Source organism: Apus apus, chromosome 5, assembly GCF_020740795.1.
Source record: "Apus apus isolate bApuApu2 chromosome 5, bApuApu2.pri.cur, whole genome shotgun sequence".
Taxonomy (NCBI): domain Eukaryota; kingdom Metazoa; phylum Chordata; class Aves; order Apodiformes; family Apodidae; genus Apus; species Apus apus.
The window spans coordinates 38,664,821-38,691,351 of NC_067286.1; the positions used below are offsets into that span (position 1 = coordinate 38,664,821).

Here is a 26,531-nt window from a genome sequence, read left to right on the forward strand (position 1 = left end):
AGTTGTGAAATTGGCCTATTATACTCTTGATGTTTACAGAGGCTAACATAAATTAATGATGACAGCTATGAGCAGTGCATTAGTTAAGCAGCAGAGTTTTTACCTTGAACTTGAAGGTTCCAGCTTTAACTTCCAGCATATACAATACAGCTTTCTCCACACATTAAAGAAAGGCTGCTGAAAACATTACTTTTTCTTAGATAGCATTAAATGACTTCAATTTGTGCAGTATGCCATTGATGATAATGTCAAAGAATGATTTTATTTACATTTTTGGTAAAATTTTGCCTCATAACAGTGGTGATATTTATGGTGTGGCAAAAATGAATGCCCCTGGAAAGTGTTTGCTCATTGAAAGGGTCTGATTTGGCTGACTTTGAACTTAGATGTCAGATATTCCTTATCTGATGAAAAAGAAGCATGGTTTGAGGAAGCAGCATGGCTCACTAGGTTATGCAGTGCACTTTCACCTGAAAGTCTCCTCACGCAGCTCACGTCAGAGCAAGTGCAGATACTGTCGTAACTATAGATTCCAGTTAACTGTGACCACAGATCTGACAAGTATGCAGGTGTTCAAAGGTTTGCAAGTTAAAATGTTGAAGTCTTTGATGAATTTTTGATGGATGAATTTTTAATACAGGTCGACCTTTTTCCTTTGAGGCTCCATGCTAGATTAATTGATAAATAGTGAGACTGAGCAATGTTCGGATCTCCTAAGCAAACAAGTAGAAAAATCCATAAAAATCTGCCGTCTGACTTCTCAGATGTACTTAAGGAAGAAGAAGGTAAAATTTAATGTGGCTTTTGATTCCCCTCCTTTCCTCTTTTTTTGGAGGTTCTACCCTTGCAAAAGTACTTCTCTCTTTTAAACAGTGTAACTGTTTTTTATTAGTCTTGAAGTTCTTGTACTCTCAGCTCAGAAACAATCTGTGTAAAAAAGCAGTCTAGGACAGCAGAAAAAAGAAAATCAACGAAAGGGAAAAAGGGTCAGTCAGAAAGTTTTCTCAAAAGAGAAAAATCCCCAAAGATAGCAAAATATTTTGTAGAAGTTAGAGATAAACATACTAACATTCTTTCAGAAGTAATTGAGTTAGTCTTAGGCAGCCGAAGAGGATTTTTTTCTTACTTTAATTCACACCTACAGGAACATTAGCTCTCTTGCTTCATTCCTTTATACCTGTATTTACTATACTGAAAAAATATCCGGTTTCATGCATATTCGTGAACTCTCTAGACCATAGCATTTAGAAAAGCAGAACAATAACAAAACCCCTTGACAGTAGGAGGCTCTAGGCTCCTGCTGCCACCACTCGACTGGCTAGTCTGGGCTTTTCAACTGCGATATGTGCAACTGTGTAGTGCAGGTTACTCTGCTTTACTTCCTCCCTCTTTCTCACACTCTAAGTCTTTTTTTTGAAGTCTCAATATGTGCACTGCTGTTCAGATGAACATCCGTTTGGATTGAACACTGTTTTGAGGTGTGACTATTAACAAACAATTTTGAAAAAACTTTGGGCATAAGAACAGTCACATAGAAGCAAAATAAATAAGTATTCAATATAATGGGTCATTTAAATATTGATGCTATTCTGTTCTTTGAAGTTCTAATTAAGTGTAATTGTCCCATGAAATCAGTGAAATGAAAATAGTTTTTTTATAGGCCAGAACATGGGCTATGGGTGACCACCTATACATGGAATCAGACATTATCTTAATTAATTGCCCAGACATTAATAATCGGCTTTTCTATGTATCTGTTGTTATAAATGGATTTAGCTGCCCTTTTTTTTTGCACTTGGTCAGCTTGAAGCCCCAGAAAAGATTTTCCTCAAGAATGGGACTGAGGGAACAGGTAATAGATTATTTCTGTTATAGATCAGAATGTATAAACATTTAGTTGTAATACTACTACTAAACTCAATAGCAAGTAAGCAATCTTATGTTCTTTATATTGGAAAGCAATGCATACAGAATGACATGCATAATTGAAAGTCTTGTCAGGGGACTGATGGAGTTGGATCAGTTAGTTTCAGTCCATTTTTTTTCACAGTTTCATCGTGTGCTCTAATGTTGCACATCCTTTCTGTATATCTGATTTCTGTGAAATGGATATAACATCTGTCTGACTACAGTCTTTGAAGAGTTGTATAATGTTTATAGTGGACCTTTTGATCCTGGAACCTAAAAGACTAGACTGATATAAAAATACACAAACGTGTATTGCTTCATTCTGTATAAAGCTTGTTATAAACATTATTAGATATCATTAAGTATTATTGTTGTGCTGTATCTTGTTTTGCTGCTACTAATCCATGTTGTTAGAGGCTTAAGAAATTTGGTAGTGGTCGATAGCTGAATTAACACATATGATACTGTATAGTACTACAAGAAAAAATGCTCTGTTCTGGTATAGTATTGCACTTGTGAAGTTTCTCCTGAAATCAGGGAGGATTTCAATAGAATTATCAAAAATGCTGTGCATTCTTTGTGAGAGTTTGCCGGACTTCTGTGCTTGTAGTTAATGAAAATAAGTAAAAACTCTGCTGGCACACCGCAGACAAGCTCTCTGTTGGCTGGGGCTCAGCAGCCTGTCTGTCCCTCAAAACTTGCTTTATGGCCGTTGCCTCTAATTCAATCTCTGCTTACGACAAGTACTGTGAAGGTACCATAAAACCTCTCTGGTGCTGTTATGTGTGGAAGACCAACATCTTTGAGAAGTCCTGCTTGGCTGGGGTGCGGGGTGGTGGGCAGGCATGTCTGCATCAGTTTCAAGGGAACAGTGTAGGTGAAATGCCAATGAGCTGCCTTTCTAAAATGGGGCAAGTCTGCAATATATCTGCTTCTAAGCTGTATTTTGAAATTGTAGACAGAAATATGTATTTGTAACCACCACCATTCCCCTGTTGTCATTCAAAATGCAAACACACAGAATTAAATTATTTCACTGATTTTACCACCCAAACTGAGACACTGAAACGAGGTATTGATATGCTAAAAAATCCTTGCTAATGTAGGTCAGTGCATCTGTTGATATGCTGTAACATGTTTGATCGCCATTATATGCTGCAAAAATTAGGAGCTGTGATTGTCCCATCTTTAAAGTGACAGATGATGGCCTGTCAGACATGTGGAGGTTGTGGGTGTACACACAGATATGGATGCATGTATATGCTTATGAATATAAAAGATATACAATGATGTGAAATAAAATATGAAGCAGGTTAAGCTTGGAATGACGACAGGCACAATGAAATCACAAGTGAATTATGAGTACCGATAAAACTTTTATGCAACACCATATTATCATGTCTTCTGCATCTGCTGTGTCTTCAATAGAAAATCTACTTTAGAAATGTTGTGCACACCATTTAAAAATTATATGATAGTATTTAGTGTGCCCTTTCATCTGTGAAAGCCAGACCCCCTTTCTATCAGTCCATCTGGAAAGGTCCTGAAAGGAAAGATAATATATATTTCAGAAATCTGTTATCTAAGATAGCATTATTTTTCTAGCCACTAAGTGTCCCATTTATATGGTACTGCATTACAGAATTATCAGGAGCTAGCAGCTGGAAACCTCTTCCTCTTTAGAGGACCCTGTATTTGGAAATTCTTTGAGAACCATGTTCTTGAGGGGCTGCATGATGTTTTGCCATTGTATCATGACACCATCCTTGGTATTATACAGTGATGCACTCTAATCCAGTTCTCTGAGCTCCTTCTATTTCCCATAGAAGCCTAAGAGGGAGCAATATTCATGTTCCTTGGTTAGATTTCTCACTGTTACTTTCTTGTTGGTAGTGTGGGTAGCATATGTAGATTTGCTTGTCTATTGAGGGACCTTGCAATGTATGTAAGAGCTCTTACGTGTGCGATGCTTGCGTTCTTGGTGCGTTCTGAATGTTTTTGAAATCCACTTAGTAAACATGGGTATGGTTTCCCGCACTTTTATTTTTTTCATTAGCACAAGAGCCTGTGGATATTTCTAAGTTTTTGCAGCAGGATACTCTAACAAGTTTATTTATGTTACCAAGAATCACCTCTAACTCCCATGTCATATGTTAGGACCCAAAATGAGTTTTGCTCCAGTGTCCTGCTTTCTGTTGTAAGCTTCACACCTCTCTTTTCTAGCACTGTCTTGGGATTATCAGTTCCAGAACTCTGACGATGAAGCTGATGTGCCTATCAGGATCACAAGTGCCAGAGAGGATTAACAGTGATGTTGAAGTTGTATCTAATAAATTCCTGTATCCTGTTTAGGAAAACACTGCTCCCAAATTAAGGACCCATTGCATCAGCATAACTGCAGTGTTTGATGCGTCAAGTGTATTTTCCTAGTGGAATTATTTAGAGTAGAAATTAGGACTTGAATGCACATTTTTACAGTTTCTAAATTTAGCTTAATGCAGTGACACTAAGAGCAGAGTGATATAAGTTACAAACTCCTTGACTTGAGTCATTTGGTGAAGCTTCCACAAATGACAGTATACCAAATGGCTGGAGGGAAAACCACTTATTGATAATACTGCTTCTCAGGAGTGGTTTTGGTTTTATGTCTATTAAATCAGCTTCCCATATCTTGTGCTTTTGTATTTTTTTATTGTACAAGTTTGAATACACATAAGTGGCTTTCCCAGGATGATGTTTCCTTACACAGGTAGCCGCACTTTTCAGTTTAACTGGCTTCCATTGTAAATTGTTAGTGATCCAGTGATGCATTATGTAAGTTTACAATGCAATACATTACTCAGTTTCAGCAATCTCCTCAACCCTGTACAGGACTTCTAAACTGCTTCAGTCTTTGGTGTTGCTAAGGAATGTTTTGTCACCGTTCAGTGTCTAACTATTTTCCATTTCAGAAGTTGCTGCAGTCTGTAATGTTTCTGATTTGTTTTACTAGGGATCTTGAAAAAGCCCCCTTGTTACATAAGGGTATAATCAACTGCTTTGGCAAGAAGTTGTTAAACTTTTGGTGCAGTTTTTCAGAACAGGTCTAGAATCTCAGCTCTCTGGATTCCTCAAACTTGATTTGAGAACTTGAGGTCCTCAGGCTTGGCTTCTGGAAAAAAAAAAAAAAAAAAAGTGTAATAACAAGTAGTAAAGTCCATCTCTTATGGCATGAAAATAAGCTCTCACTTGCCAGCAATTGGGCAGAGACACCTGCCTCTCCCTTACGTTACTGCTGTAGGTATTTAACTTGTATAGGGTGTCTTACTTAACTGAAATTACTTGGGCAGTTCACACCTCAGTAAGCTGTAGCTTCCAGGTTTCTCTACATACATACAGTATTTCTGTCAGCTATATTTCATGCATCTTTCAAAGGTTTTTACACATCTATGATAGCAGATATTTAAAGTTTGAAATTGGACAGAGATGAATCCAGAAATGAGCATAGTGAAATCTTATTTTTCAGTGAATTTTCTCCTAGAATGTAATTTACAAATCTAGGTGCTATATAGAATTCATAAAGACAAGCATGCAATTTAGTGTGCTATTCAGTAGGATGGTGTATTTACCTATGGATAAGGATGTTCCATTTCCTCCCATATCTTTATCTCACCATTGCTATTTCTTAGCCAGGTTGTTTTGTAAGATATAGTTACTATTAATATAGAATTGTGTAGGGAATGTAAATTGTTAAGCATTCTCAGGGAAGTGTGATGGAGGGTTTTCATTTGTGCTTTAAGGGCCCAGCTGATACACCCTTTCAAGGCAGAGGTGGCAGAGAAAGCCATGAAAGTGCAGGTGGTTAAGAATATTAAGAGAACCTCTGTAGTTATTTTCAAATTAGAAAGATAGGTAAATAGAGGTCTCAGATTCATGGTATTAACAATTCCACTAGGATTCTTAATATGTCAGAGTGCTTTTGTAGATCTGGCCATTTTGGGTTTTTTTGTTTATAAAATCCAGAGTTTCAGTAAGCGTTGTGGAAGCTTCTAGCTCTGTTGAAAACCAATGACTAGTTAATGGCATTGTGGCTGTAAGTTCATCAGTTACTAAATAAACAAATGAAGAAAGGAAAGATAGGGCTTGTGTGCCACCACTCACCCTAGGCAATGACTGACAGACACCAACCCTCATATTGGCACTAACCTCTATGCAGCAAGTCAGAGCTGTGGTCAAGCTTATCATATCCTGAGTTGAACACTCAGTTCCATCTCAAAGGAAAAAAAGTATTAAACATCTCATTAAAAACAGAAGAGGCAGTATTTTTTCTCTATATTATCTACACATTGACTCCTAATCTTTTGGGACATGTATTGTATGTTTCTTGTTTGCCTCAAACCGTGCATCAAAAAAAGTTAATCCCTTTTCCCTTGCAAAGCTGTATTATTATATATTCAAAGCAACTGAAACTTGAGTTTCCTTTAATTTTCAGGGAAAGATCAGGAGAAGACCGCAGTGGTTACCTGCTGTCATCACAGTGTGCATTCAGTAGTTTTACACCAATTAAACAAATAGCCCAGGAGTAAAATCTGACTACCTTTAGGTGTTGCATGTGGGTGGTAGCAAGTGATACATTGTTAAACAGGACTAAATTAATGTCTTCCCATTTCCCCCTGCTCAGTGTGTAGTAGAAGGTCCTTTCTGGCCAAAAAGTTGTCAGTCTGACATGTATGTGGTAATGAATTACAATCAGAAATGTGAAGGACATTACTGCATTAGCTGCTTGCTCACCCTCTGACAAAGGCTGGTGTTTCCACAGCAAGGGCAGCTGAACAACTTCTAAAGAGCAGCTTCATGAAGTCCAGGAAAGTTTACGTTATTTCACCAGACTTAAACTTCTGTGGCTCAGAAGCTACTGTACAACCTGTTTGGTCATCTTGGCCACACTGCCATTCCTGTCAGAGGTGGCACACACTTCAGTTGTCTGCTTTTAACCTCCTTTTCACAAGAGTCAGAATTCAGCACAGATTAGATGAAACTGGGTTACAGTCGGTCAGGAGACGCAATGACACCTATGCAGATAAACCCCACACGTACACAGCATTCTCGAGAGTCTTTTCTTGTGACTGGGAGCAGAAAAAGGAAGGGTACTACTAAGAGTGTGGCTGAAATGAGTTAGGAGTAGTTGCTTAATATGTTGGCTACCAGTGAAACTCAAATACTATAATTATTTTTTAGTCATTCAAGGACTGGATTATCATTAAATATGTCCTGAAATCTGTACATCCATACACAACAGTATTGTGAAAATATGATAATTTATATAAAAGACCAGCAGTGAAAAAGTGAATCGGTTAAATGTGACAGAACACTAATATTGATGAATGTTCTATTTTGTTTATTTTCTTCCAGTTTACAAGCTTTGAGGAAGGAAAAATCCCGAGATGCTGCTCGCTCTCGCCGGGGAAAGGAGAATTTCGAATTCTATGAGTTGGCAAAGTTGTTGCCACTGCCTGCAGCCATTACCAGCCAGCTTGACAAGGCATCCATCATCCGACTTACAATTAGCTATCTGAAAATGAGGGACTTTGCTAATCAAGGTGATCCTCCGTGGAACTTGAGGATGGAAGGACCTCCACCTAATACATCTGTAAAAGGTATGGAGTAAATGTTATATAGTATCATATATGGCAGCCTTTAGTAACCTCTAAATTGAAATTTTTACCATCATCCTTTCTTCTTTCCCTGCATATCAAATCCTTTAAAGGGATACAAATGTGGAAATCTGAGGTCTGCATGAGAAAGACACCATGTGAAGGTGAAATAAACCTCTTATTTTATTTATTTTTAATTTAACAACAAACCTATTGATGTAACTATTACAGCTGCAAGTCTTCTGGGTGATGTAGGCTAAATTGTTGCAAGTTATTTAGAAATGAATGTGTTGCTTTGTTTTAGTATTTTATATAAGAATGCATTTGAGAGGAGCATGGCATAATTCCTCGATTTGAGGACTCAATCTTTTAATTCTTTGGCTAAACCTTAAAGCTAGGACCATGTATTTCTGAAGTTCGAGGACATTACATCCAGATATTTAAATAATCAGGTTAAAAAATAGGATTTTATGTATCATCTTGTAATGTGTATAGAAATTGTGTTGACTTCTGAACCTGTAGGCATCTATCAACATTTCAGCTAAAACAGACTGTTTCAGTATTAAACACCCTCATTTTATGTTCAAACAAGCAGCTGGGCAGCGAAATCAACGCTTTAGACATGAGTTGTCACAAAAATAATGTAATAGAGGAATCAGACTGTTATTTTAGAGGCTGTGGGCATATTGGTCCTATGACTTGTGTAAACTGGACTTTTTTTTTGGTAATTTTTGTTTACTCATGCTGCTTAGGTGTATGAGTGTGCAAGTTGCGTTAACAGAACTTAAAATCACCAAAACCTGGCTATTCTGGTTGTTCTGGCTTTTACTGCATAGGAGGACTACCCTGTTTTATTTTAGGTACTGATCTTACATTTTTGAGTGAACATATATAGGAAAGAGGTGTATGAGATTTGAGCATTCAATTTTTTTTCCCACACATTATGAAACTTAAACTCAATCTACACTAAACTAGACAGGCTGTATACAGCATGAGGCAAAAGAGAAAGCCACCTTGGAGGGTAGCGGGAGGAGGAGGAAATCGAAACTTGTTGATCGGGTCACAACTGCCTGTGAAGCCTTAATGGTATTGATGGTCCAAACAGATCTTACCTGCTCTTCCATTTAAAGGAAGTAGTACGAGTTAAGGAAAGTTATGATTTTCAGCAGATGGAGGTAGATACGGAGAGCAAAACCAAAAGGAATTTCAGGCTGATGATAGAGGAGCTGGACATACTTGCGTCATTTCACGTATTTATATTATCTGCTATATCATATATAATTTTCATGGAGAAAAAGGTAATAATTATATCATTCAGAGCATAACATGGTTTATCAGGCTTCTGATATAATATGCAAATGTTCCCCATTTTTTTGGGAGGAGAGTTTCTTTTCAGGCAATTAAATTGTGTTTCAAGGTGAATAAAAAGTGGACTCTGCTGTACGGTCTATGATGTGTATGTTAAAATAAATTATTTGTCCCAAAATTCCTGTGTATAACAGACATACAGTGCTTTAAAAGCTGTCCTATATTATGGGAAGTCTGAGCTCTGCAGATTTCTGTGTATGTTTTCAGAGTATCTGGGATCTGTTTTTCATTATCTTCTTGTGAAGTATATGCCTGAATACTGAAACTTCCTTTTTATGCAAAGGCCTTAACGAAGAAAATAATTTAAGGGAAAACAAAACCTTATTCTTAGAAAACAGCGTAAATAGTCTGGCCTAGATCAACACATTTTTCCCTATTTAAAAAGCTAGAAAAATTTTAATGTCTTTTCACTCTATCTGAAATTATAATCCTGCTCCTACACCCATCTCATGATCTGGCTCCCATTCTTCTAGATGTAAGGGTTGTAGGGAAGCTGGGGGAGGATATTGCTTTTCTCCTCACTGTTCGAGTACTTCTCTTTATACTAACAAGGATTTTACTATTTATATGTCAGTATTTCAAAATAATGCTCGATGAAACAGTATTTCAATGTATAAAAATTCCTCGTAAGCAGGCTTAACTGTACAATACAGGTATATTCTATTACTTCACCAGTTCTCCTTCCATAGAAACCTGTTAACACATTCTGATCAAACATTCATGAAATTGCAATAAAACAAATTAATTTTCATTTGTTAAGGTCACTTTTTGATGCCCTTGAAGAAGTTCATGCAGATAAACAAGCTCACATAAATAGCTTGCATCTTCTTGTAATGTATGTTTGATAACCCTACAATAAAACACCAGGCATTATACTTTGTTTTTACTCAAGCAATCTCCTGAATAGACTTAAAATTATTTTGAAAATAATATGAGAGGTAATACGTTGTGTCAGCAACTGCTTTTTTTTTTTTTTTACTTCCCCCAGATGCATTGTTCTGCTTGTGTTAATAATTACGTTTCAAAGCTTAGTTTTAAATTTGTGCCCCAAATTACTGTACAGCAATTTAAAAATTAAATAATAATAATTTAAATAATTTTAATTTAGTATTTTAGAAAGGTCCTTTCCTCTGCCCTGTATTTATCTCAGCTTTTCTTAAAAGTCTATAAATGCAGATGAGTTTGTTTTCCTATGCCTGTTGTGTAGTGATCGCTACAAGTTGTGCTTGCAAATGAACACTCAGGTAACTCTATGTAATATTTTCAGTCAGTTACTTCATGGAAATATCTTGAGCAATTGGAAAGTAACAGATAGTTTTCTCCATTATTTTAGAAATACCTGTATTGTTATAATACAGATCAGATCTACAATGAACATTATGCATTATTCAAGAAATGACCAGGCATTCTCAGCAGTGTTTCAGCTAAATAACTGATGATTGTAACCTTTAAAGAAATCTCATTGTGGTGACTATTGGTAAATCATTTCTCCATTCATAGTAATCTTTATTTAGAAGCTATCTAGAAACCATTATATCTTTTATTAATCTTAAAAGCAATAGCCAATGATTTGACATTTGCTAAAAATGGATAAATTTTCCGTCTTCTAATACAGCAGACTTCAGTCAATTTGTTGGTACATTGTCTAAGGCTTTCCATATGTAGGAGGTATTAGTCCTTGTAAACAAATACACACACTACTTGCAGCAGATGAGTTCAAAGATTAGAGTTCTAAAAAGATCAAGACATGATCCTTATATGGCAGAAAACAATAAAAAAGTTATTCAGAGTCAGTAGGAATAAAATTGTTGCTCTTTGCATACTACATACGTGTTATGAATAACATTACTATTTTCCTCTGTTTCCATCCCTCCAAAAGTCTTTGTTTGACTCCAAGTATTTTAGGGTTATGTTCTGAGGAGAACTGTAAGTGAGCTGCTGCTGATTTTTTTTTGTACCCAGAGGCAAGTTTTCCAAAAGTTCTGATCTGGGAATTGAAGTAGTTTTGTCGTGTACAGTGTGTTCTGCCAGTAAGTGGTGCTCTGCATGGCACGGCACCAGAAGTCCTCTTGTGCGTTCTGATTGCCTGACCCATACCAGGCACTGTAGTGTTTTTCCAACATCAAACTCTTGAGACACCTTCGTATTTTGGTATATTGTCTTCAAATTATGGACTCTAATTTTCTTTATATTTTTAGGACAAACTGTTGCTCAAAGTGTTTGATGTTCATGCTGCTTTTTATGCTCTTTTCTGCTATGTTGTAGGTGTTTTTACCAAGCTGTATTTTCTTCCTTTTTTTTTCAAGTGAAGAGAGGAAGTGAGAGGAGTAGTGTGGGGCAACATTATGTTCTCCAATGTGTTGATTGTGTTTGGCTGATGTGAAGTCATGCCATAGGTTTCCTTTTTGGATGTTCTTTGGGACACCAGTACTGGCTTGGGACCAGTGTCCCTTTTTACTGTCCTTGTACAAAGAAGGCTTAAGATTTTCTGTCTTGAACAGAGTTCCCGGCATTTGCCGTTTCTATTTCTTTAAAAGGAGCAATTAAACCCAGTAGTCTGTACCTAATTTTGAAAATACTTGTCCTGGAAATTTGCCATGAGGAAATGAAAATAGGTATTAGATTTTCATTCATTTTAGTTAAAAGTGAGGTCTTCATTTCTGTCTTAGAATGTACAAGTGTTTGTGCAAGGCAGTGAGTCTAATTTCCTGCTGAATGATGTGACATATAGAAACTAGAGTATGTAAGACAGCTTGGACATCTCTTTTCTTTGAGTGAAAAGAAGTAATTGTAGTATTATTCACAATCTCGTGTCCTAAGTGAGTTTATCAGGAGCTTTTTTTAAAAGCCAAATCTTTTTATGTTGCATAAGTAAAATAATCTTACTTCTGTTGTAAGAGAAGAGCTGAGTGAGAGATTCCAGCTAAGGAGTGAAAAGGACTTCAGTAAACAGCACTGACCAACTGGTAGGTTGTGGGAAGAATGCCACTTCTAGTTTAGCCATCTCTGCTTTTTGCTTTACAGGTAGTTCTATACATGTATGTTCTGGAATTAGTATGTATCAGTATGAAAAAAAATTAGATGTTCTCAAAAGTATTTGTGGTGAACTGAATTTTTTCTTGTCCGAATTGTTCTCATCCAGTGTAACTGAATACGACTCTAATGTGTTGCTTGCAATAAAGCATTCAATGTTCTTTCAATCTGCATTGTTAATAAAAAAAAAAAAAAATTGATAATCACAAGAAAAATTCTGCTTTTTTAAGCTAAATTACACTTGTTTCCTTCAAACTAGCATGTTTATCAAAGGATCGATTCTCAACATAAGCAAAATACCGAAGTATAGGTTGAAAATGTACTTGATGTCTTAACCTACCATGGAACTTGGAGCTGAGGAAGTAAGTCCAGTGCTTTGAGTTCTCTGGGAAAGAAAATAAGCAATAATGATAATTGGAAAATATAATCATTATCCCAAATGTCAAGTGGGATTACTTTCATTAATTTGAATACTCTTTTCTGATACTTTTAATGCTGGATACGTATTCATTTTTAAGAGAGAAGTAAACAGTTCTTTTCTGAATGATCTCACTTTTGAAGCCCTTTAAATAACATGACCTGTTGTTAGCCTTTTATATTTTAAGCTGAGTGTTGTCCTCTCAGCAGGAGGTGCAAGATAGTACTAGCCTTTCCCTGCCAAACCACACAAGCTTTCCAGTAAGACCAGCTTTCTCTTCTGAACCACCATACAATTCTGTCTTAGAAAAACCATCTATAGGGGCAAATAAATAAGAATTATTTTCTTCCTCAGTGTATGTGACCTAAGACATGGTTTTTCACTGTTAGACATGAAAAGGTCAGTCAGATGAAAAAAGCATAGCACAGATATATTGGAGATATTGCTTGTTATGAAAGAGCCTTCCCACTTTGTGTGGAACTTCTGCCCTTGTGCTGGAGAATTCTTGATAACCTTGGAATTTCTCTCTCCCTATATTGCAGGCCTTTTTCTTATTCTTAGAAGAATCTGATTCCTTTTTATATGTAGGCCACTATAAAGTGGCTCTGACTGTGTAGTAGTATCAAACACTGATTGTAAACATATTGTCTATCCATTGCAAACCTCTTTATGTGGCCATAGGGCAGTGCAGCCATAGGAGTAGGTAGCTCAGTCATTGACCTATTAAAGAAAAAGATGGTGTTGTTTAGGTGTTGTTTGAAAGTAGAAAATAAGTGCTGGAAATTTCAGACAGTCAGTGGTAAAACATTAATGTTCTTTGTGAGAATTACGGATGGTTTTCTCATGTGAAAGATATGGAACCCAAAATGAGTTAGCTCTGTTTGAATCTCGTTGTGATAGATAAGATGAATTGAATACTGGACTCAGTGGTTGCCTAGTGACAAGTGATCATGACCTGATTGCTTTCAGTCTCTGCAAGTGAAGGAGGGTGTCAACCAATATACTCAGTGCTTTTGAAGGACTAATTACCTAATGGGGAAACTTATATATGAAATTGATTGTGAGGAAAAATTTTGAGGAAGAAATTAGAACAAAAGTAGACTGGAACTGTAAAAGAAAGGTGTATGAAATTATGATCTCATATGCACCTGAAAATTATAAAATTGCATCCATTTTCAGAATGAATATGAAACCACTAATGTGAAAAAAATATGTATGTGTGTTGTCTTGTGAAGTTTGCAGTACTAAGTTGTCTTAGTCTCCAAGCAGTTGCAGTCAAAATATTGGGAAATTTCCTCCACTAAAGGAATAAAAGTAAGATCACAGATTTTTTCAACAAACTAGGATAAATGGAAAGTAATTCTTATAAAACAACCCCAGCTTAATTATCTAAATTGCAAGTCCATTTAACTAGGATATGCATTGTATATTGATGTATTTGTAAAGCTTTTGACTTTCTAGTGCATCAGAATTACAGTTTTAAATAATGGAAGAACATTATATATATTATTTATAATATAATGTGATATAATGATATTATTATAAATAATATAGAATATAATCACATATAAAGTATAGCAATAGAATATATAATGTAAATAGATATAGAAATAGATCATAGATTATATAATATATATTATATATTATGTATTATTATAAATAATATTATTGTATTATACAGAAGCAAGCTAAACACATTAACTGTATAATTCATCTTAGAAAGGTGCTATTGAGAAATGAGTTTCTCTGGTTTTCTTCAGGAACTACTCTGGGTCTGACCATTAACAAGCTGAGAGTAAATGTGGCATAAGTGCTGATTTAAAATTTGCAAAGTACAATGAAGTATGAATCATAGACAATGATCTGTGCACCTTATTAAATCAAACATAAAATTTGTTTATTTCATTTTATTGAAATGGAAATAACACCTACTACCTTGTTGTTTTGTTTTGTTTGTTTTTAACTTTTGTTTGTTTGTTTGTTTTTTGTTTGGTTGGTTTTGGTTTTTTACCTTGCTTTCCTGAACTTCAGGCTACTAGTTGCGTAGTTAATTTTGTTACAAGGTGCTGATAGGTTTTAGTTTTCTTGTGACACAGACCAGAAATGATAGGTCAAAGCATTTCAAGTTCAACTCTCCTTTTTGCATAACAAAGGTGTTAAAAAGAACCACCTAATCCTTCCAGTTCTGCTAGCAGAAATGATAGAATGATTTAGTTTCGCATGGTGCTTTATTTGTATTGTAAAAAGTTCTATCCATCACTTCTGTGGAGACACAAAACATTTACTGCTGGTAACAAATGAATACTCTTTCTAAAACATTGTCAATCAGATGTCAGTCCCTGGAAGACTTGTTTATTGCTAGAACTCCACCTTACAACTTAACAATTAAATAGGAAAACAACCAAAGAGTAAGTGCTTTTAAGAGCAAGAAAATAGAACAGGTAACTTGACTATCTTTTCTCTCGCTCTCAGCCACTACTGTATTTCTATTCTGTTACACTGCAATTCATTTTCCTTTTTCTCTTCTTGTGCTGTTACACTGACCTGGTCATTTTTGCCGTTTCATTATGTTCTTTCAATACAGTTAATTTTTTTTGGGGGGATGAGTCCTTGCCTGGAACACGGAATATGCATAATGTCTTCCTCTTATACTCAGCTTCCTGTTTTTACTCTGTTCTTGATGTAGTACTGTATTCTTTTTCTATATTTTTGCATTCTCAATGCACTTTTGGTAATGAGAACAACCTGGTGAGGAATAGTAAATTTAAAAGAAGCCCAAAAAAGTTTTAATTTTTTCACTTTATTCTTTCTTCCTTCAGTGTGCATGCCTTTCTGTACACTGTAATCCTCACTGTGGCATTCAGAATTCACTCCTGAGTTGAAACCGTACCTTCCTCCTTCCAGCTATAAAAGGTGGTAGTTACTGTAATAGTAATTCATAGCTGAGAACATTGAATTGGTTTTGGCAAGAGCATTGGCTTCAGATTTGCAGAAGTAAGTATGTCAGGAGGAGAGTAGTATGGATAGTTGCATTGGCTCCAGCCTTTGCAATGATGGTAAAATAAGTTAGGGAAAACTTTCAAATTAAACACCGGTTTATTTCTTGTCATCTCTAATGATACAGATTTTCATCCAGTAGAATTTTCTATGTAAACATTAGTGACACAACCGTCCACTTTTCCAAAACTCTTAAAATAATGTTTCCATATGATTTTTACATTCATGTTTTATGTTGCATGGGTTAGCTCCAGGTGGTCTTTTTTAGAAGCATGAATATCTTCAATTATGTGTGCAGTCTACATAACTTTTTCAAATAACACACATGATGGGGTTAGCCAATTACAGATGTGCAATAAATCCAGTGTGCCAAAAGTGCTTGTTCTGCTTTTTGCTTTTAGTAATCAGAAACAGACAAAAAGCAATCACTGCTGTAGTTTGTGATATGTAAAATGAAAAAAGGCTGTTGCTATCTGTAGATTGCAATATCTGATAGAACTTACTTCTCCTTTTCTGAGCAGAAGAACAGTGTCTTTGCTATGCAGAGTGTTTTGTACAGAGCTTCAATAAAGCTTAGTATTGTAGTGCTCCATTTTGCAAATGAAAGCAGTTGGGGAACTGGATCTTGTGGTTGCAGTTAACAGTTTCAGCATACCTATCATACCTTAGTCTTCTCAGCTGAGCAGAGAATGTAAGGACATACTTAAGGTCCTGCTAAATTCAACAGAGCTTAGCCTTTGTTTCTTCTGTTAATGTAGTTTATTGGTTTTCTGGGTCATCTGAACTTCTACTGTATGTTTCCAGTTGAATGACTGCTTCTTATAGACCTTGTTGAGTCTGTTGCGGAGATAATAAATACATCTCTGTGAGGGCTGAAGCAATAGATTAACCAACTGATAATGAATGTAGCATAGACCTTAAAAAAAAATCCCAAACCTTAAAAAAAAATCCCAAACCAACAAACAAAAAACCCCAGAGAGGGAACCATGTCCTTATTAGTAGGTAGACATGAGGGATTAAACCAGTGTAAATGAATGGGCTTTTGTAATATTTGTTTTACCATGAGTTACATCACTCTTGCAAGTAAAAAATTATGACTCAAAGAAAATATTTTGTCTGAAGTGAAAGAAAACACACAAACTTTTTTTTTTTTAAATGCAAACCCTATCTGCTTTTCCCATCTCTTATGTTTGCAGTTATATATTCGTTAGTGTTTTCCAAAGTGACCGTCCCAATATTTGAAGTGACTAATAGTCAGAGCCCTGAAAGTGAAGTTGGAAGCATATAGATTCAATCATAATTCTTATTTTTGTGTAATAGTTATTTTAGAAACCTGCAGTCAACAGAGTGAGATTTAGATCCTAAAGGTAGAACCAGCAATTTTGAAAAACAAAGTGCAGGTTTTTTATATCTACATAATATGCAAGTATAACCACAGTCTGACCAAAGTTTGACCACAATATCAACGCAGCTTAATTTCTGCAACTGTTCTCTTTGAAGCCAGAGGAAGGAAATTGAGTTTCCACCAAATCCCTGTGCTCTTGTGTTCTCCCATTTCAATCAGGGATATAAAGTAGAATACAATGAATCCATAGTAAAGACTTTCCCAGGACATTAGAGAGATCAGTAAAAACTGTTTTCATTAGTTGTCTGTAATTAAAGAACACCCTTCATAGAGAGCTTACGATTTAGAGAACATGTAAGCCTCTGTATCTTTCTGAGATTGCGAGCAAAATAAGAATCTCCTCACAGCTGGGGACTTGGGTGTTGTTTTAAAATATCAAGCTCCCATCAGAAATGCCTTTTCTGTTTATTTGGTACCTTTTAAGCCAAGGTGAATATTTTTATTTTTAGTTTCAAAGGTCTTAGTCATACTGTGATTTCTGTTCCTAAGGAAGGAAAGGAAGTCAAATCCCTAATAAACTGCTTAACTCCAGTTGTGCCACAGTCCTCCTCATAAATAGAGCTGTTAGAAAATGCTTAATTTCAAATACCTTCATTTCACTGCTTGAACACGTCACTCCCTATAATTTTTACTCATGGAGTTAGCCAAGTGCATCTGCACAAGCATGTGTCTGTTGTCACTTTGTGTTCTACTTGTAAAATATAAAAATTGTTTTTGCTTTGCATGGGGTGGTACTACATGCAGATACAAAATTCCATGTCTTATTTCATCATCTGGGAAGTTATTAAATGGATATTCATAATAAAAAAAAAGGAAGAGGAAGACATATTTTTGTTCACTTTTTTTTACACATAGACAATTCTCAAACATTATCTGTAGCAAGCAGAATAATATTGTCAACATTACCTTATGTCAGATTTAATAGAAAACCACAGTTGTGTGAAGCTTTAGGAAAAATCAGGAGCTGTTTTTTTTTTGTTTGCTTTTTTTAAGTACATATGATATTTCTACAACTATCAGAGCAACTCTACATTTATATATTCCCTTTCAGATTTGAATTGCTGTGTATGCCAGCTGTTTCTCATCCTCTTGATGAAGCAGAACAGTGCTGATAATGCTAATAGAGAAATTGAGGCATATACTGATTTAGGGCTAGCTTTTCAAAAGAGCACAACACCCCAACTGGGGCTGGATTTCTAAAGATCTCTGATCCTATTCAGCAACAAAATAAATAGCCAGATTTTCAAAAGATTTAAGCACTTTGGTAATCTGATCATAAGAACCAGCTGCTGAACACATATGCAAGAGTGACTTGTTCAATATCACATGAGCAGTGTGGGATAGAGCAGGGAATAGAGCCCTCTTCCCTTGTCCCAGGACTAAGAGTCCAGTCCTGAAGCAATTATGCTATATTCATGTCCTTTGCAAGAATACTGTATTTAATGAGCTTTTCATTAGGAAATGTAATACATGTCTGTGAGGAGATAGTTTTCAGAATAAACATTAAGATTTACACTCAGGACAGATAATGAAGCAATCAAATAGGAGGAATATTGCTAGTCTATTTTATATTGAATCTCTATTATTTGTCTTAATTAGGTATTTCTTATAAAAAGAAAAAAAAATCTCTTCAGGATTTTTTAAAGATTTCATAGTCAATTACGAATCTTTAAAGGGTCACAGGGAAAAATTAGAGTAACTAGGTATTCTAAAAAACTCTACAGAAGCCTATAGAAAGTATACTGTATGGCAGGTCCAGGTGTGATTTTCCGTGGGCTTCTACCCTCATACCACATTCTAAGGGATTTGCATTTATTATTTTTTATATTTACATTTAAAATGTTTATTTCTGTCTCTTCCTAGAGATGAAGAAATGGGTGGTTTAGTTTTCTTTTTCTGAAGATAAATATTTTTGTTGTTTATTTAATACTTTAGCACACTGTTTCCTCTTTATCCTTGTATGCCATGCTGTTTCTGCTTATTTTGTGCATAACTGCTGTTACTTACTCTTCTTGTCCTCCTCTCTGCAGTTTCTGTCTCTGTCCTTTTTTTTTTTTCTCTACTGTTGTGCTCCAACATTCATGCTGAAGACTTAAAGAGCAAGTTTTCTTTCACTAATGGTACTATGGAACCGAGAGGAAAATTAACATCTCACCTAACCTTGTAATACATTTTGCTTTTGTAATTGGTTTCTTCAACAGTCTCACAGAGCCTGTTGATTCTCCAAGAACCTCATTAAACATAAAGGAACTGTATTCTTCATACAGACAGCTATGTTGGGAGGCCATTTGGCAGCCTTGAGATTAAAAGCTCCAACATTTTACAAGGTCTACCTGTTGACTTACCCACCACTAGCTTGAAGTCAGCCCAACAGATGTTCCTTGGGTAGAAGTATCAGGCAAAGCCAGTGCCCAGCTTTCCAGTGTGTGCTTATTGGCAGTTTTGGTCTCCAGCAGTGTTGATGCCATACAGTGGACTTGGCATGGGATGATCTTTGAAGATGCCTAAATCAGTCCTAAAAGTTTTTATTTCACCTGCAAACAATGATGATAATTTTTGGAGACAGCCTCTGTTCAATCTGAACTGAACTGCAAATGAAGGATAGATATGATGGTCATGGGATGATTGGTTCTTAAAGTGCAGGGTACTTGAAGAACTGTTTTGTTGTGTTACAATGTTGAGCAGCTATGATAAGAAGCCAATCTGACTTCTTGCAGACCCCAGACAACCTCATCCAGTATTTTCTGCACCTGTTTGAGGTACAGCTTATTTCTGTGGAAGGTATCTAATGATGATGTCAAGCATTTAAATGATAATCAGCTACATCCCTGAGCAGATTGTCCCCATGGTTAATTATTGTCACTGTGAAAAAGGTGTGCCTCATTTATGGTCTTATTTTAGCTTCCAAACACTGGATCTTGTTATGCATTTTTCACTAGATTAATGAGCTGCCTACTGTCAGAAATCTCTTCCACATGTAGGTATTGTGATCCTCTTAACCTTCTTTTCAGTAACTAAGTAAATTGAGCTTTCTAAGTCTTTCACTATAGGGAATCACTTTCAGAAGTCTAATCACTCTTGCAGCTCTTATTTGATTCCTATCCAATTTTCTAACATATTTTCAGAATGGGAGAAGCCGCAGCTGAGTGCAATATTTGAGTAACGGTGTCATGAAAGCTTAAAGAAAAAATTGCAGTGCTTACTCCAGTGTGCTATTCTGTGGTTTATCCCAGTGCCATATATTTGAGAAGCATTTTGATGTAATATGAATGGCTTTTGGTTTCTTCTTATCTTTTTAGTTTGGGAATTAACATGATTTTCTCTCTCATTGTGTTGGTTCTGGATTCCTTTTGCAGTTAAGGATTGAACCAATGTCAAGAGGTAAATTCTCAAGAATAATTGTGAATGCTGAAGGTTACCCTTGATTTAGATTTTATTTCAATGGGATAATTGTTTCAGTAGAAATAGGCAGTGGTAGAGTGAACTGAACTTAGAGAGCAGGAACCATAAGGTGAGATTGAGGAAATAATCTTCTGGGAAAAGTGGCTTTCACAGTTAGGATATTGAATGGACCAGGATAGGTACAAATGCAATGTTAGCTTACCTACAGAATTTGGAACATTTCTGGAAACAAATGTATGTCAAGGGTTTTCTGAAGAGTTCCCTATGCCACCTTCCAGTGTGTTATTCAGACAACTTCTGTTGGCGTGTTGGGTAGCAATTTCATGTCTAGACAAGAGAAACAAGAACACAGCCAAACTAAGTGGGCTCAGGAGATGCTTCCTAAGCATACACAAAAGGTTCTCTTCCACCCCCACCTACATCAAGATGACACCTCTGCACACACACAACCACAATCCTAGTACTGTGGTGCACAGAGGTTAGGGCTCTGCAAGGAAAATGAGGTCCCTTTCTAAGACAGCATTTTAACAGGAGCCGGAATTTGTATGGAAATAGGAAGAAAATAACCCTTTCAGAACCTAAACTTTCCTTGGTTCAAAGTAACATTTAAGTGGACCCAGAGTCTTCATTATTTGAGTTCATCTGTCTCTATTATTTCCAAGTAATGAAAAGACATGAGCCTTTGCTTTAAGAAAAAGTGGCTTCTTCAGTCAGGTAGTTTCCTCACAAGATAAAGGAAGATTTTGCTAGTGACTTCCTTCAGTTTGTGTTCTTAACAGTAAATTCTGGAAAAAACAAAGGTTTCAAGCTCTCAGCCATTTATTGCTTTCTTTTAATTTATTACTTTCTTTTTAATCCCATACAAAAGCTGTCTTCTCAGACATCTGGGTGCATTTAGTTAATTTTCCTAGCCCAGCCAGCTATCTCTGGTCAGTTCAGGACAAATTGTGCTTCAGTCCTCACTTCAGAGTCTTGGGATGTTGTCTGTCCTCGAAAATTCGGGTCAATTACTTCAATTCTCTGCTTGTTTGAAGGAAGTGATATCAGAACTTTAGGTTTTGCTTCTCTAGCTTGTGAAGTGAGAAAGAAGAGAAAACCCTTGGATCAGAAATGGTATCACTCACCCTGAAAGGAGATCGGCGGTACTCTTACTTATCGGGGGACTGCAAACAGAATTGACTCTCTGTTGCTTCCCTCCATTATCTCACGTTATCCAAATGACAGTTTTTCGATGTACTGTACCCGTATTTGCCCTGATTTCTTCCCCAAAACTATTTACTAGGGTTATGTTACTCAGAACACTACCCAGCATTTAAGAATGCTTTGACATCTTTGACCACACTGTTGGTTATGAGGATAACTGGGATAACTGCATTCATTTGCATGACTTCTCTACAGAATTTTTAAAGCACTCACTTTTAGAAGGGAAACCTAAATAACAATGAATAATCTCTGAGAGGAAAGTAAGTCAGGTTACAGATGATTTTTGCTATTCATGGAATTCTTTGTACGCACAAAAAGGTATTTTAGTAAATTGCAATAGAGTAAAAAGAAAGTTGAAATCACCTGAATCCATCTGTGATATATGTTATGCTTCTAAAAATTTCAGTTTAATGCCTCTGTTTAGCTTCATGCTGATCATTTATACTGACAAAAAGAAGGAAAAGAAAGCAAGGAACCTGTCATCAATCATTCATTTAATCAAGTAGCAAAAGTAGATAAATAAACATACTGAGTTAATTATTCTTCTGTATATATAATGATTGGCAATAATGATAATTTATTCCCTTTTTTAACCTTTGACTGTCAGTATAGTTTGGATTAACAGGCACTGAAAAAATGAGAAAAAATAATTTCTGATAGCCACTGAATGTTGCTAGCATTGGAGTGTTTTCCCCTGAAAATTCTCCCTGTAGATGTAGCGGATCCATGTCATGTGTTATTTTTCACACTTCTTTCTGCCACGTTTCACGCCATTTTAGTGATTACTATTAGTTTACAGACATATGGCCAGGAATATTTTATGAATGAACAGAATTCTGGAATATATGATATTACTTCACATTTATATGAGGGTTGTAATTTGAAGATCACAAAATACTCTGCACGTGTTACTGCACAGTGTATTCAAAAGCTAGCAAAAAAGCCAGTGTCAGAGCTAATGTAATGTGCTCCATCCATCAGGCAGCATTTCTTCTGTAGTGAGTCCTCTGTTCCTCATTTGCAATGTTTTACTGTGTCCATCCAAAGTTAAGAGATACTTTTTAGGCCCTTTGACTTACAGGTACGGAATTCCTAAATCGGCTCTCCTTGTTGGGGGTGCAGGAAGGTTAGTTCAACTCCCTTTCCTGGCTTTTCACCACCAAATTGTGTCCCTATGTGTAAACAGGTATCAAGTAGATACCAGTTAATCAGTTACTCCCGCTTCTAAAATACCTTTCTGTAGTGATATTCCTGCAGATTAGTAAGAATTGTCTGAACAATACTTGAAGAGGACATTGTGCAGCTTTTTTTTTTTTTAGCTTTTTTTTTTTTTAATACTGTGTAGCCTATACTTTGAGTAAGTGGAAGGCATGTTGTATGGCATGCTTTTCGTCTAGCTTGTGTGGTGGTGAATCAATGCACAACTGGGGTTTGTTAGGTGTGTTTCCTGAAGTATTTCAATACAAGTATTTCAGAAATGAAAAAAGCTTTGCTTATGGATCTATGTGTTTTAGTAACTGAGTCCAAAACTTCTGAGGCACAAATGCATAAATTTGGATTTCACAGATTTTGTGTTTGGATTTTGGGGGAGGGAGGATGGGTGTTATTTGTTATTTTTTTTGTTGTTAGTTGTTATTTTTTTCCTTAAAGAGTGATCCAGTTACATATAGACAGATAGTCCCCCTTTTCAGAGCTTCAGAAATGGAAATTATTTCTTCTACTCAAAAATTATGCACAATATGATTCTCTTGTATTTCTTTTTAAGGTATGAAGGGAGACAGAGACAGTGATGTTATTAGTCCACACCTGGGTTTTGATATACTAAGGATAAAGAAAACAACAAAAAAACACAGCCTCCAGAACACTTCAAAACCAACAGAAAAACTAAAAAAACCCCACCTCTGTCACTTTAAAGAATTCCGTAATCGTAAAAGAAGAAACACAAAAAGATCAGGAAAGATGAAAGCCAGTGGCCATGAGGCTGTAGGCATCAGTCCTCCAAAGGTATATTCATGTTTTGGTTGGAGATTTCCTGACAGACCTGCATCCCCAGGGACAGAGGACCTTGCCATTTTGTGGTCTTCAGAGACTGTGGCCTTCAGGGCTACAGCAGGTCAAGCCGAGGCAGGAGCTGGTTGGGCTGTGTTGGGGTGTGCAGCCCCCAATGAGCGTAGCCTTGTGTTGATGGCAACAGCTTTGCTGCAGTCCTCCATAAGTGGAGCCTGCCATCTCCCTGTAGCTGGAAGAAGGTTGAGAGGACCACAAAGGCAATTTGGAGACAGCAAAACTTATTAGTGAGGTTGGACATGGAGTAGACTGTAACTGCTAAATTGTAAGGAGCAACTATGTAAGAACAGTTAGTGAGGACTATAGGAACAGTAAGTAAACACTGCTGTGATTGCCTGAGTCTTGACTCAGATGATCTTCTCCCATACTCTGTAGATGACTCCAGGTAAAGTTTGGGTTTTGTTTTTCAGGCTTTAAGGATCTAAAATTTTATGCTTTGGGAAAGCAATTTTCATACTCAGTTCAGAATGATATATATTAAGTAAAAGGCATTCTAAACCAAGTTGTTTTTTTTCATGTCAATAAAGGAATAGCAAATATGTTCAGAGCTATTTTCTCTTCATTGATTCACTTGAGACAAAAATCTAAGACTCTTTAGTTGTGTCACAAAGAATAAAATAGAGGACACTACTGCAAAAATCCTTGAAAGCAATATTGCCTGAATTTTTCCTCTGCTGCAGAGTGTCTCCTCTATCCCTTCACTGGGCTAAGCACAATCTTGCCCTTTGTGTATGACAGCTTTATGTTTATTAGCAGCTGTTTTCTCCTAGCTAAGTTTGACAAAGGATATGGAAGAAAATTAACTACATTATTCTGCTTTCTGGTAGGAAGGAGGGAATTGCAAATATGAATTGTCCCATTGCTGATGCCCTGTCCTGAGCATTCACTCTGGTGCTCTCTGGTCTCCCCCCACTGCTGGGGGGAGATGGTTCCCCCTAAGAGCACAACTTTGCTGTAGGTCAGAATCCATGGGAGCTGACTGACACTGGTAGAACTCTTTGTGGAAATTTTCTTCTCACTAAGATTGTTTTTTAAACCAGTCACGTTCTAGAAGATGAAGCACTTCTTGCTCACTGAAGAAATTATGGTTATTTTAAGAAGACAATATAGATTTTTTTCATTCTTATTTGGCTATTACATTTCCAGCCTTTAAAAACTCATAATTAGCATCATGTTTCAAATTAAAAAATTCAAAAAAATAAACATTTTGAAACATGTTTATAAAACAGTACTATAAAAATTCTAGTAAATCTTTAATTTTGCTAGGGTATGACATCATTAAAACAAAATGTTGGGTTTAAATTAATATGTCATAGCAAAACCCATTTGTATCTTTAGGTTTCAGAAAAGTTAACTGATCAAGGATGTAGAATATTTTGTAATATCATGTCTAAATGTATTGACACTGTATCAATAGGTAATTATGGGTTAGATGACTTCTTAGTTAGTTGACAGATGACAAATTCATGTAACAGTCAAGATTAAGTTATAATATCAGCAAATCTGAATTCAACTGTTTTGCAGCTCAATACCTGAATATTTCTTAAAACAACAACAACAAAAAAAGAATTTTTTTCCCCCCATATTTGGAACAGATATTGATATCAGTAATTGACTGAAATGTTATTGAATGGAAATTAGTTTATTTCCAATTTAGATTTTCCAGACCTTCCTGCCTTATATATTATTTACTAAGTCTTTGAATTATATTTTTCTTTGTATTTTACTGGGCAGCTTATGTACTCAAAGCATCACCTAAGTACCAATAACACATTCTTGACTGAATAATGATGTATGTTGAATGTTACTTTTTTTGTCTTATAAATGGATGGCAATTTACACAGCTGTGGATGTGGGATGTTTCAATCCCAGACCATGTTGTAAGAAAAATTGAATGACAGTGAGCAAAACAGCAGTAATTATAAAACTAATTACTAAATGCTGATGATGCCCATAGGCTTTGCATAACTAAAATTAGAAAAGGAAATTGCTTTCGGCTTCAGAGAGGCAACATGCTAGTTATTTCACTGTTTCAGTCAAAATGGAACATGGTGTGTAAAGTTCAATCAGGAATAAAACCCACATTAGTTTATGCACATATTTTTTTATACAGAAATGTTGAAGAATTCATCCTTTTTGTCTTTTACTGCAAACGTATCTGTAACATAAATTGAGAAAAGTGACATGAAACAACTTGTTGGACATCTTTCTATATGGCTTTACAAGGCTTAATTTGCCATTGAATTACTTTAGCTTTACTGTTTGTCAAAAACCCTATATGAATATAAAAATGAAGTTATTCCTGTCATCTAGGCCTGTAGAAATACATATTTGGGATGAAAAAGAGGAGACATAATTCCCTCAGCTGAGTTCCAGTTCCTATTATATCTATCCTGGAGATACATACAAGTGTATATGTATGTATGGGGACCACTTTCATTTGTTACACATAAATGTGTTTTCCCAGGGATAGAACTGCTGAAATGAATCATCACAACTACTTTAAATATACTGTATTTTTGCATTTTATGTTCATGCCTTTATTACATATACATTAATGAATATTTTTGTTTAATTAGATACATGCATAAAATACTTAAGTGGAGCTTCCATGTATTAATAGACAAAGGTAATGTGCTTTATGTAGGAGTGCAATATATATTTCAGTGTGGATTTTTTTTGTAATACCACATTTCTGCTTTTTTTCTGCAGAAAATTAGAATCTCTTACATATTCTTTAAAAATTTATTTTTTTAAAAAAAGGATTAAAACATTGATGAGCTCATGAGCTACACAAGTATTAGTAATGTGAAAATAAAGAGGCAACAATTCAGGAGACAAACAAGGAATACACATTAGAAGATGCAGCTTAATATTTTGCATCTATGCTGTTGTTCCGTGCCAAATTACATGGACATTGTAATTTATCCTCTGAATTCAGGGTTTGGTTTTTGTGGTTGGTGAAGTGGGGTGCCATGTTGGGGTTTTTTTTGTTTTGTTGTTGTTTTGGGAGGAGCGTTGTGGGGTTTTTTATATGAATTTTTCTTTCACTTTTTTTAGCTGAGCTGGGAAATGCAAATATTAGTCTTGTGTGAGT

The 26,531-nt window shown here is 35.8% G+C and overlaps 1 protein-coding gene across 8 annotated transcripts in view; it reads left to right on the forward strand.

The window, feature by feature from the left end:
• The window catches only part of NPAS3 (neuronal PAS domain protein 3), a 616,938-nt gene that overhangs the window by 182,868 nt on the left and 407,539 nt on the right, over nt 1-26,531 (forward strand). For 6 of the 8 annotated variants that reach the window (XM_051621658.1, XM_051621659.1, XM_051621651.1 and 3 more), the window contains 2 exons: nt 7,300-7,544; nt 7,655-7,705. In XM_051621658.1, coding sequence (XP_051477618.1) covers nt 7,466-7,544; nt 7,655-7,705 — 130 coding nt within the window. In that variant the 5' untranslated portion in view covers nt 7,300-7,465. The remainder of the gene's footprint in view (nt 1-7,299; nt 7,545-7,654; nt 7,706-26,531) is intronic. The other 2 variants (XM_051621654.1, XM_051621657.1) reach the window with 1 other exon arrangement.